This window comes from Microtus oregoni, unplaced genomic scaffold (assembly GCF_018167655.1).
Source record: "Microtus oregoni isolate MIOR12 unplaced genomic scaffold, Mior012 000016F_ref0000370, whole genome shotgun sequence".
Taxonomy (NCBI): domain Eukaryota; kingdom Metazoa; phylum Chordata; class Mammalia; order Rodentia; family Cricetidae; genus Microtus; species Microtus oregoni.
The window spans coordinates 34826134-34839597 of record NW_024543075.1 but is presented as its reverse complement, the minus strand read 5'-3'; the positions used below and the strand labels follow the sequence as shown (position 1 = coordinate 34839597).

The following is a 13464-nucleotide window of genomic DNA, read 5'->3' as shown; positions in this document are numbered from 1 at the left end:
ATTGCTCTTTGAGCAGATGAGGGAGGGGGAGGGAAATGGGAAGCGGTTGTGGGGAGGAGGCAGAAATCCTTAATAAATAAATAAATAAAAAATAAAAAAGGAGGAAGGAAAAAGGAGGAAGAAAGAAGAGAGATGAAGAGAAAGGGAAAAGATATCAGATAATATACCAATGAGACAAATTTATCTATTTAATACTAAATAAATATGGGTAAAGGACATCTAAATGTTAATGAGTAATGTCAGCAACTTCTCTTTAAGTAAGAAACAATGTACAAACAAAAAATGAGACATATGTGTCTAAGAATTTCTAGACATATTTCTAAAATATCTCCAATGATGTCTTAATATACTACCTTTCTGTCAGCAAATCTGAGGGCTGAATGCATGTGAAAAAGAGAGAAGGGAGAAGCCAAATTATCATTTAGTTTCCTTTATACAACTCAAGGGATTCATTAAGAATATGGACATAGTGGTCTGTAGAGATGGCTCAATGGTTAAGAATACTGGCTGTTCTTCCAGAGAACCCAGGTTCAATTCCCAGCACTCACATGGCAGCTCATAACTGTTGATAATTCCAGTTCCAGGGGATCTGACAAATTTACACCAATGCACATAAAGTAGTTTGGTTTTTTTTTTTTCTAAAAAAAAAGTCAATGAAGGCATTTTTAAAGATTTTTTTAAATGGACATAAAGAATACTGCATTCTCTGAATTAGTTTAAGGTCTAAACGCCATCATTAAAATGAAAGGTGAACTAAGAATATAGTGTGGTACATGAATTACAGAACAGTCTGGCAGGTTTTTGACTGAAATGATCAAAACAAGAATTTGATCTGTGCTTTACAGTGCAATTTCCATAAGTATAAAGACACTTTCTGGGATAAGAGGAACCACAGACACAGACTTATAAATTATGCCATCTCATCAGCAATGTAACTTCCAAATTTAAACAGAAGTGATATTCTGACAGTCATTAAATATTTCAAAGCAAATATTTCTTAGTTTGATCCTGCTACCTAAAGCCTTGAAATGTCAATATGGCTTCCCACAAAGACATGACAAAGAAAAATATGCTGAAATGCAGATAACTTATATTTGCTGTAGGAATGCAGACAATAAGTATTTTGTTCTACATGAACTTTTGACTTTCCACTATAAAAGAATAATAATGTAAGTTTGCTTCATGATAGGTAACTTGTCTCCTTTGTATTGAAAATCCAGATATTGTCCCCAGAAAATTCAGATTTTTAAGAAATATATTGTGACTGCAAGTACTGATTTGTGAGGCCATTTCTAAAAGCATCTTTTCCTCTCACTGGGGATACTTTTCTACATAAGGCAAAAAGTGTAGTAACTAACATAAATTGGCTCACCAACAAAAACCAAGCTCTGTGAAGTTTCTGTATTATCAAATAAGAACCAAAACAAACCAGCAAGTTACTACCAGCATAGCACCAAGGAAACCCCTACATTTTTATGACTCCCTTTACAGGACTTGGTTTTATAAGACTCTATCTTCTACCAATTCAAAGAAACCCTTTTGAACACCAAAGCAGAAGTTACTGGTGTGTATCAGGAAGCACTAAGGGGATGGAACTTTCTATGCCAACTAGGGTGGAGGTTATATAGACTGATATCTAGCCCCCACCCTCAAATGCCAGTGTGATGGCTCACACTCAGAATATGACCCCTGCTCATACGTCATAAAGTTCCATAAATTGCCCAACACTTTGTCATATATATTTCTGCTTAGAGAAATTAGTGTAGTTTCCTGAAACTAGGAACTTAATCACTACTCTTATAGAGGAGGGACTGTAAATGTTTCTCGAGTTTGCATGTGGATTTCAGAGAGTAACAATGATGTGAAACACTGTGATAACAACCGTTGTGTCCTGTGAAAGATCCCCTGAAGACAGATATGCAGGAGAACGATAACAGTTTACCACAAAAGAAACCAATTCATAGACACAATAATTCAAATACGGTCACTATTTTAGTGAGGACAGTTAACCTGCCAACTTCTATTTTATTGTTCCTTCTCCAACATTAAACACACACTATCCTCAAGCTTTTTAGAGAGCATGAAATTTTCAATTTTAACAAAAACAAATATGAAACTTCAAAGATTCTGCAATGCCATCTGTCCCCATCCTTGGATAGGGTAGTTCCTTTACCTGGAGATTGATCTCTGCCTCGTAGAAGGTTAGGCATGAGCAGTAATGTCGATCTGAGTCGATGTCCGTTAGGACCACCACAAAGAATGTTGGCTGTTTCCGCTCTCTGGACAGATGCCATCCACCAGGCTGACAAAACTAAAAAAAAAAAAAAAAAAAACAAAGAAGGGGATCATATTTTAAAATGAAAACAAAAATATCATTTTAATATATAAAAATATTAAACATAACATTGTCATTAAAGCTATATAATTGAGGGGCTATGGAAATGGTTCACAGGGTAAATAGTGCTTGTTTCATACACACGAGGACCGGAGCTTGAGCCCTAGTTCTCATATAAAAAAGCTAAGGGTAATCATGTGCCTGACATCTCAACATTAGAAAGGGGACAGGAGAAGGATCCTAGGAGTTCCCTGATCAGCCAGACTAACCAACTGGTGTGCTCCTGATTCAGTGAGAGACTGTGATTAAAAAAAAAAAAGTTAGAAATCAATAAAGGTACATGCTGTTGACCTCTGGCTTTCATAATGCAGGTATGCATGTGCATATATACACATGTATCACACACACAAATTTATCTATTTGATATGGTATGCTACACCAGCTAATATAAATGAAATTCATGTACAGCTTCATAGCTTTGAAAACATTCATCAAATTTTCCCATAGAAACCATTCTGAGATGCTAATCTACTTTTGGCATATGTAGTAACATAGCACCAAAATGAGAAACTCTTCCTCCAAATATTAGAATAAATCACGGTACAAGGTGGAGAGGAAGTGCAACAAGGGAGATTGTTTGCTAGGAGGAAGGCAACCAGCAAGAGGAGTGCAAAGGAAAGAGAAATGACAGTAAGGGACGAATAAAGATAAACTAATGATGGGTGTGTGTGAAACACCACTTCCTTGTATGCTAACCAATAATTTTTAAAGTCAATGAGGGATTGCAGAGATGGCTCCGTGACTGACTGCTTGCTGTTTAACCAGACCACCAAAATTCAGAGCCCAGCACCCTTGTAACAAGTCAATTATGGCTCCCATGTTCCTGTAACCCCAGCACTGCTTAAAGGAGAGGTAAGAGGAATTACTGAGGCTTGGTAGCAAAAAACACAGGTTCCAGATTCAGGAAAAGACCTTGCCTCAAAGGAATATCACAAAGAATGATAGAGGGGTATATTCCACACCCTCCTCTAGTCTCCGCACCCACCACAACTTACATGTTCACGCGTACAAGTGCACACATACACCTTAATGCATATATCACACACACATTAAAAACAATAAAATGGATTCATTAAAAATCATTGTAAATTCTAACATGTGAGCAAATTATATGAATAATACTCTTTTGTAGTTCTTACAATTGATGAGCACATAGAACACTGAGCCAAAAAAAAAAAAAATCCTGAGAATCTCAGTTTTATGGCAAATGGATGTTAGCATGTTACTAACCTTAGCTTCTACTACAGAGTAGGAGAAAGGTATACCTGTGGGACAACCAGGAAGTTTATTCAGATTACAACAAGCTCAGAAGTGTCTTTCAAAATTCAGTTACTCACTTTCAATTTTTGATATATTATTAAATTTTTTATTCTTTGATAGTTTCATAAACGTATATGCTGAATTTTAGTCACTTTCATACATATAAACATTACTCTCTCCCTCTAAAATCCTCCTTTCTAACAGCCTCATCTTCTGACTCAGAATCGGACCTGAGGTGCTGGTATTGATTGACAATAATAAAGTTGCACATTTCCTATCACCAGGTCTACTGTTACCACTTGTTGGACAACTACTCCTGTGACATAAAGCAAATCATATATTCTCATGGGGTATACTACATGTCTATCTGGAGATCATTGGGTTTGGAAAAGCTGCATAACCCAGGAGAAATGCTATTGTTTTCACTGAATTTTAAATGAAACTGAGGTTTCAAAAGGGAAAAACTGTATTTTAGTTCTAACTTTATCAAATAAAACTTTTCACTTATAAAACTGAAGTTACCTGTCATAGAAGAGTTCACAAATAATAAAATACCCTCTTAGAGCAAATGACCTATTAGATAAGTGCTTAGATATTTTTTACTACCTAAAACTAGAAAAAGCGTATGTGTCCAGCTTTCTCAATTTTTTATGCATACAGAGAATATAAAAATTTAACAGAATGACAAGGTTCATAGTTTATTTGAACTAAACTGAATGATCTTTCAAAGATAGCATACTAAGATCTTTGGGTAATGGTCACACTTAGCATCTCTGGTAAGAAGCCTTCATCCACATCTGTAAAACCATACTTTACTGACTTGTAGTAATAGAGGGGTGTATGCCATCATTAAACTCAAACATTTAACTTGCCCCCTTTTAAAAGTCTACAAGAGGCTAGAGAGATGGCTCAGCAGTTATGAGCACTGTTTGCTCTTCCAGAGGACCTGGGTTTAATTCCCAGCAACCATATGGCAGCTAACAGTCTGTAACTGCAAGATCTGATACCCTCACACAGACATATAAGCAGGCAAAACACCAATGCAAATAAAATAAAAATAAATAATTTTTTAAAACGAAATGAAAAAGCTGGGCAGTGTTGGTGCATGTCTTTAATCCAGTACTTGGTAAATGGATCTCTGTGAGTTTGAGGCCAGCCTGGTCTATAAGAGTAAGTTCCAGGACAGCCAAAACTATACAGAGAAACCTATCTCGAAAAAACCAAAAACAAAACAAAGCAAAATAGGAAACATTCAAAGCGATACGATTGTAAGACTTCCTTAACAGCCCCGTTTCCCTAGTTTACAACAGGAATGGTGGGATTAAAGGCACTAACCTCAAAATTTGGGAAAATTCCAAGGATCGTTTTTCAATCAGGTAAGTATTTCTTAATAACTGTATTTAATGTAACCAGAGTTAAGAAAACAACGTCATTTTATGGTTAGCTTGGTCAGATAGCTTTACTAAGCTTTTCACTAAAAGTTTGCCAATAGTTACCTATACGCTGGTTAGATGTGAGATCCCATATCGCAAATATAAAATTAGAACACACACAGGAATTATCTCAAAGTATGTATTAGAAAATAACATCAGACTCAAACTTTACAGGAAAATATGAATCTATATTCTCTCATGAAACACATGAGTATGAAAATATCCAATTAATAAAATTCATACAACTAAGTGTATAAAAACTGATGTTTCAAAGCATGAAAACAAACGGCTTTAAGCTATGATTACAAATGCACATTTACTGTATCAAAGAAAAGCAGTAACAGGATTTGGGGATTAGGATATGACCCTAATATGTAATGAGAAGTTATTTCCCTTAGGATCTAGATTTGAAAAACAATAATGCTAATTGGCTTAGTCATTTCAATTCTTCACAAAGTCTGCTGATGAACTAATAAACAAGGAGAGAGTAGACATTACAAGTCTTAAACCTAGGCTCCAGTCACATTTCTGACAGGAATGTGAGAGAATATTTAGACAGCTGGGAACAGGATAGTCACTAAAAGACAATGAAAAGAATGATAAGCATTAAACAAATAGAAGAAATTCAGGGTTTATGTCCCCTAGTGTCTTTACTGGCAAACAGGAGAAACAATTGCTATCACAGGTGCAAACTTAAAATGCTTAGAACTGACAGACAACATTGAGACTTATGTTTTAGCACCTTCAAATAACTGAGAAAACATACATGTCTAGAACTACATTACCAATGAACGTACCACATAAACTGACAAAAACACTGCTTTTGTCACAGATATACACAGGTCTTACCATCTCCTTTCTGACTTGACCTCACCACTTCACACAAATCAGACTCATGAATATGTTATACTATATCTGGGAATACCTAAGCAGGAGATTCCTTATTAATCTAAAGTTTCTTTAAGACCTTGGCATAGCTTGGCAACTGGTACTCAAGGGTGCAAGTTAGGAGTGCTCAGTGGTCAGTACCCCGGGAATCTGCATGATGCATTACAAACACTAACTCTGTTCCATTACCCAAACATTAGAAGTAGATCATGTTCAGTAAAACAGTTCAACTCTCTACAAACTAAAGTATAAATACAGAAGACCTCCTATTTTGCATAAAAAAGGACCTGAAGATGGGAGTAGGATATTACAGGGAGCTCCAGAGGGAGTGGGGTAGTCACTTTGGTGCCATAATATGCATGTATGTAAATTAAAGCCAATCTTTTTTGCTGGTTTTCATTTTGTTTAAAGCTTATAAACAATTAAATTATTAATGTGATAATTTAATGGTGGCTAATGTATTAAAGAGCTATTAAAATAAGGAGTTGAAAACATAGATTTCATATTTGCAAAATCACTGTCTAATCATAACTCATAAACCTAAGTTTACAATGAAATTAAGGCTATGGGATGCTAAGGTCATAGGGCCAGTTTGTGATAGCATAGGAGCTAGCGGTCAACTCTACAGTCTTCAGGAACTGTATCCTTTTACTGATGGATTACTACAAATCCTTTAGAGAAATCATTTTATGATCATATAAATTCATATCAAGAAGTAAACATTGCAACATACCACATTTGTAGCCGCTTATCCTTGACAGAGTTTGTGCATGTGTTCTCGTTCTCTCTCTCTCTCTCTCTCTCTCTCTCTCTCTCTCTCTTTCTCTCCTCTCTCTCTCTCTCTCTCTCTCTCTCGACCTGTCATATACACAGCTATCAACCCCCTTTTTCTTTACTTTCAGTAACATGTACATGTTCCTGTGTACTTCTCAGTATTTATCACACAAAGCCTTGCTCTAGAGCTCATCTGACGTCTAACTTGCAACCCTCCCATACTGAGATTACAAGCATGCACCACTGAGCTCAGCAACACAACTATTTTTAATAACCATAATGCTGATGCAAGTATACATATTTAACCCACTCCCTATTGCTGATATTTAGGTTTACCTTTTTATTATAACTAATTCTAAAATACATACTGTATTAGAAATCTTTGTAGCTATTTCTCAGTATTATCTAACACAGTATGTATAATCAAGCACAGAAACGTTTAATTACTCTTGAGTTTCTTTTATAAGGCTGTGCAACTCCAAGAATATCTTTGTTTTGTGGCACATTTCTAATGAAAATTTTACAAGTGGTTTTTCTTAAAAAGAACTATGATTATAAGGCTAAAGAGATGGTTCAGTGATAAGATCTTTACTGTTCTTTAAGAAGACCCAGGTTTAAAATGTTAATGAGATTTTGGAAAGCAGAATACATTTGACACCAGAAATTCCTAGAAAATACTGGCCTATAATTAGGAATACCACTAAATATGAAAGAAAATGCAAAGCAAATGAGCAGAAAAAAGGGGGGACTTTCTATAAAAAACTTTATGGACTTCTGGGTAAACCTTGATGCTTCCATTTATAGAAATATGTAGGAGAATGTATTGTTCATTAAATTAATTAAATATTACCAAATTAACCAGGTTCAAATAGTACAATGACATTTATCTACTACTTAAAGTCACAATTTGTCAACATATGACCACATAAAAATATTGAATTTTGGGTTTTTAGTCTTATTTTTTGAGGCAGAAATTTTCTGTGTATCCCAGCTGTCCTGGAACTCACTCTGTAGACCAGGCTGATTGTGAACTCACAAAGATCTGTCTGCCTCTGTCTCCTGAGTACTGGGAATAATGGATTAGTTTTGATTTTTAACATGGAGTTATTTTGCATATCTTACATAAACTCTGTAAGATAGAGACTTCTTAAAACTGTAGTCACTCAGAACAAAATTTTATAGTTTCAATGACTCAAAGAATCATAATAGCATCAAGACTTTGTATATTTGAAGAGAAAATTAAAATTCTAAAAAATTACATTTTACAATCTTTTAGGAACAACAAATTTCACTCCTTGAAATGATACTCTTTAAAGAATCAGAAACACATATACATAATGTCTTGGAAAAGAACTTTTAATAAAAATTTAAAATTAACAATAGTCATATAAATTCCTTGGTTTTTGAGGAAATGTAAATTTTTCTTGTTTAAACAGAGGAAATAAGGTGCATCCTATTTTAATACTTCTTCCTTTCTGATAAACTATAAACACTGGAATTTTATTCATTTCCTGGATAACAAACAGAAAGTATGCTATCACTTGGGGCTTTTCCACTCATAATTCCATTCTTAAACAAAAATTATCAGTATAATATTGGCAACTGACTCCTTCACAAGGAGCCATAATATGATCTAAAAGCTACATATATACATTCATATACAATATGGTCTAAGGGCTACATATGTAGCAGCTTAGTGGCAAAGTATTTTCCCAAAATATGCAAGGTCATAGGTTCCATCCACAGCGCCACTTAAGAAATAAAAAAGGTCTAAGCAACTGTGACAACACATGGTATGCAGTCATTAACAAGTCTTTACTCAGTTACAGCTTACAAGAATGCCTCCCATAACAAGTGCTCATAAAGATTCCCCTTAAGAAAAATAAGGTAGGCTTAATAAATATTTACATGTATTTCCTATATTTCTCATTAAGAGGAATTAAAATTATTTGAAATATTTTAACATTTAAGTGAAAGTATTAAATTTATTAATTGAAAACTTAAAAAATACTCTCTTTAACAAATGACTTACAAGGAAAAAAATCAGAGAAAAGAGAAAAACTATAAATTAAAAAACATTTAAAGCTCCCTGGCGGCAGAGGCAAGAAGATCTTGAATTCCAGGCCAGCATGGTCTACAAAGCGAGCTCCAGGACAGCCAGGGCTGCAAAGAGAAACCCACTATTTTAAGAACTAAAACAAAACAAAAAAGAGGAAGAAAAGAAATAGTTAAAAGGCTCATCTTCCAAATGCACATATCCTCACTGTATTGATGATAATTCAAATAAAACCACTGTGGAACGACAGTAAATGAGTAATATTCACAGACTTCCACAATCAGATATGTGAAGATTAAATGTTTGGTAATCTTAATGATCTCTTATCTGTTAGGTATGATAATGACATTGTGGTTGGGTTCCCCCCACCCTTTTTTTTAAAGTACTTTGTGTTTCAGAAAGACATACTGATACTGAAGAGATGGTTCATTGGGTAAGAGCACTTGTTGCTACGGCACAGCTCCCATATGGTGTGGCCCACAGTATTCTATAACTCCAGTCCCAAGGGCTTTGATACCCTTCTTGGACACAAGAAATATACATGGTACAGACACATCAAAGCAAAATACACATGCACATAAAACAAAATAATAAAATGAATTTCCAATTAATTTAAAATTTAAAAAGAACATAGACTAAAACATCAAAGAACAGTGACTCCTGTTTTTGATTTGTGGGTTGTTTGCTTTTTTGTGTGGCTTTGTTTTAAATGGAGGATTGAATCTAGGACATCACACATGTTGCACAAGTGCTCTACCACGGAACTATCAATCTAGTCTCTTCACAGAATGAAACTCCCTTACTGTAAACATTACGGCAGCTTACCAGATGGATTAACGAGTTCATAAAGAAGGATAAATGTGATTATCTCATGGCTTTTGCCACAAAACAGGTAAGATGTAGGTCCTGATTTGACCCCTAATTTAGACTATTGCTTGGGTGAAATTTCCTGTTTTCTCTGAACCTCAGTTTTTCTTGAACACGAAATATCTCTCATTTCACAATCAGGATTAAATAATATGCATGTCAAGGATTAGTACAGTGGCTAGTGCTGAAGTAGTAACCATGCTATAGAGCTGGCCAAACTGCAGCAATGGTATTCAAGTTGACAGGTCATCAGTATCACTTGCACAGTTTTCGATATTACATTAAAGAACAGGAGGGAGCTGACAAATGGAATCTATGAAACTTGGAGGAGCCTGAGTCACAACCAGTTGAATGGGAGAGGGAATTCAGAGAGAGAGAGAGAGAGAGAGAGAGACAGACAGAGAGAGAGACAGAGAGAGAGACAGAGAAGAATAGTATGAACGTAAATGATGGTGACCCTCATGCTAAAAGCAACTGATTCAGTTACTCTATCGAGAAACTACTATATGCCACCTGCAGTCTTAAGAACTGAAAACACAAGACAAATGAAGTGTTTCCCTTTCACTTCACTGTCTGGTATTTCTGGAGATTTCAATGAAACAAGGTTATTAACTTAAATATAAAAATAATTCAAGAAAACATGTGGACTTAAAAATATATAAATAGTATCTTTCTATTCTGTGGACTCAGGCAAGGGTTTATAAATGGTCACATCTCTTAGCCTCTGTTCTCTTCCTTGGTACCTGATAAAGAATTCACTCAGATACAAAGTGCATAAACCTCGGAAAACACCTGCATCAAATTATCCTTCATACACCAAAGAGCAAATAAAATAAATTTCCAAGTACAATTCAAGCCACAGATGAGATTTCAGAGTAAAACTGAATTAAGTGTTGCTGCAAATGCAGACTGGTTGGAGCACTACACAATAGATGTTACTTCAAAACACAGGACACTGGAGAACCTGTGATTTGGAAATGACTCAAAACACACAGCTAAAAAGAACTAATGAAATATGATTCGAGCAGTTCAGATTTGTTAGTTTTAGTTCTCATGAGCTTCATAACAATGTTTGGTATGAAATGTTAACACTGTTTTTGATAAGACCTGTCTAAACAAGATGGGTTTTATTTACCAAAACAGAAACAATGTTTTAGCTTGATTTGGGCAGTCGGATAACTTTAGAAGCTATCATCTGTCAGTCACCAGAATGTTTACTGCTTGTTTACTTAATGTAGTCCTTCTGAGAAAGGCATTTGCAGAATACTTGCTGCCCACTAAATATTATTGTTAGAAGCAACAACCAGAGATGGCTATCTAGTTAAGCTGTTTGTCTTCATCCCTTGAAAAAAAAGAGAGAGAGAGAGAAAGAGAGAACAAACAGAACAAAATGTTCTAATCCAAAAGCTCAGTCTGAATGTATCTGGAAGATAGCAAATGGGCATTTCTTTGGAACTTCAGAGGTAACAACATTTGAAACACGGCCTGGGATAAGACACTTTTCCATGTTACATTATTAAAATAAACCATATAAGGAAGAAACTTCCCTTGAAACAGCAACATCAAAATCAGTTGTTCACAGATGAGAAAGAGACTGACTGCCACAATACAGGCATGTCTCAAGCCAAACATCAGAACCAAGAGAAACCAAGATTTAATACAAAGCCAATGAAAAAGAAAATAAAACCAAGTAGTTTCCAATTCCATTCACTCACTTACTGCCATGTAACTATACACTTAAATAGTAAATTTTATGTTGTGCACATTTAAATACACACACACACACACACACACACACACACACACACAGTGAAAGAAGAGTCAGTGGGCCCAAACCACTTATCAACAAGGGAATACACAACATTATTTAAAAATAAAAAAATAAAACTATAAGAGATGAAGTCAGGTATGGTGGCATACAACTGTAATCCCAGCACTAAGAGAAATGGGAGAAGGAGGTTAGTCAAAAGCTCGAGGACAGCCTAATCTTTTTTTTTTTTTGCTATATTCTTTTTTTTTAAATTTATTTATTTATTAAGGATTTCTGCCTCCTCCCCGCAACCGCTTCCCATTTCCCTCCCCCTCCCCCGATCAAGTCCCCCTCCCTCATCTGCTCAAAGAGCAATCAGGGTTCCCTGACCTGTGGGAAGCCCAATCATGTTCCTAGAGAAGCTAAATAAGAAGGTGAATCCAAAGACAAACACATAGGCATCCTCATGAATATTAACCTTCATCAGGTGATGAAAGGAGACAGAGACAGAGACCCACATGGGAGCACCGGAGGACAGCCTATTCGATACAATAATTTGTAGACTAACCAAAGTGAGACGAATTTCAAAAAAAGAAAGAAAAAAGGACAAAGAAAAGGCACTTTAAACCATTAAAATTAGTATAATAAAATGGTCAAAAGACAATTCCCTCTTACCTAAACCCTGGGAATTAGGCAGATATGCTAAACCAAATCTAACTTTTCTCCTCTTAAATTTTCAGATCTAAAGTGTTGACTACAATTTTGACACAAAAATGAAATGACATTTCAAAACAATTATTGTAAAACCATCAGCACAATGAAGGAATGATATAAATACTAAATCTTTTAATATAATCCATTATAAAAAACAAATTGAAAGATGAAAAGGCACATGATCATCTATTTCCTTTGACGCAGAAAAGACTTTTGACAAAATCCAACACCATTTCATGATAAAAGTCTTGGAGAGATTAGGAATACAAGGGGTAATATAACTGAACATAATAAATGCAGTTTACAGCAAGCTCATAGTCAACTACAACTTAAATAGAGAAAAACCCAAAGTAATAATTCCAGTAAAATCAGGAAGAAGAGAAGGTTGTTCACTCTCTCCACAACCATTAAAAATACAGAACTTGAAGTCTTAGCTATAACAATAAGATAGCTGAAAGAGATCAGGGGAAGACAAACTAAAAAGGAAGGCATCAAAGTATCTTTATTTGCAGATGATATGATAATATGCGTAAGTGACCCTAAAAACTCCACCAGGGAACTCTCTACAGGTGATAAACTTAGCAAAGTAGCTAGATGCAAAATTAACTCACAAAAATCAGTAATCCTCCTTTATACAAATGACAAACAAAAATGAGGAAAAAAATCAGGAAAACAAATATTTCACAATAAAATATTTGATTGTGTAACACTAAACAAGCAAGTAAAAGACTTTCATGATAAAAACTTATCAACATCGAAGAGAGAAACTGAAGAGTTCCTTCCACCTCCCCTTCCATCCTGGTCCACCCTCTTTCTGTCTCTCCTTAAAAACAGGCATCTAAGGGACAATAATAAAATAAAGTTAAAATACAGTAAGACAAAAAAGTCAAAATAGATTAAAACAAACAAAACGAAAGGAGGCCAAGAAAAAGCACATAAAACAAATACAAAGCCGGGCAGTGGTGGCACACACCTTTAATTCCAGTACTCAGGAGGCAGAGGCAGGCGGATTTCCATGAGTTCGAGGCCAGCCTGGTCTACAAAGCAAGTTCTATGACAGGCTTCAAAGCCAGACAGAGAAACCCTGTTTTGAAAAAACTAAAAACCAAAACAAAACAAAAACAGATACAGATAAAGAAGCACACTCACTTGCACACTTGGGATTACTATAATACAAAACCAGGCAGGCGTTTGCCACTACAAACAGGTATGTGGTGGAGAAATGGGAGAGAAGAAGAAACCAAGTGGTTTGTAAACTGGAGAGAGAACTGAAGATGAGAAGGCAGTGAGGAACAACCTGATATGGGTGGCCTACACACCACCTAGG

The 13464-nt window shown here is 35.4% G+C and overlaps 1 protein-coding gene across 3 annotated transcripts in view; it reads right to left on the bottom strand.

The window, feature by feature from the left end:
• Positions 1-13464, bottom strand: part of Sbf2 (SET binding factor 2) — a 411329-nt gene that overhangs the window by 241953 nt on the left and 155912 nt on the right. For all 3 annotated transcript variants that reach the window (XM_041666238.1, XM_041666239.1, XM_041666240.1), the window contains exon 3: positions 2174-2311. In XM_041666238.1, the coding sequence (XP_041522172.1) occupies positions 2174-2311 (138 nt within the window). The remainder of the gene's footprint in view (positions 1-2173; positions 2312-13464) is intronic.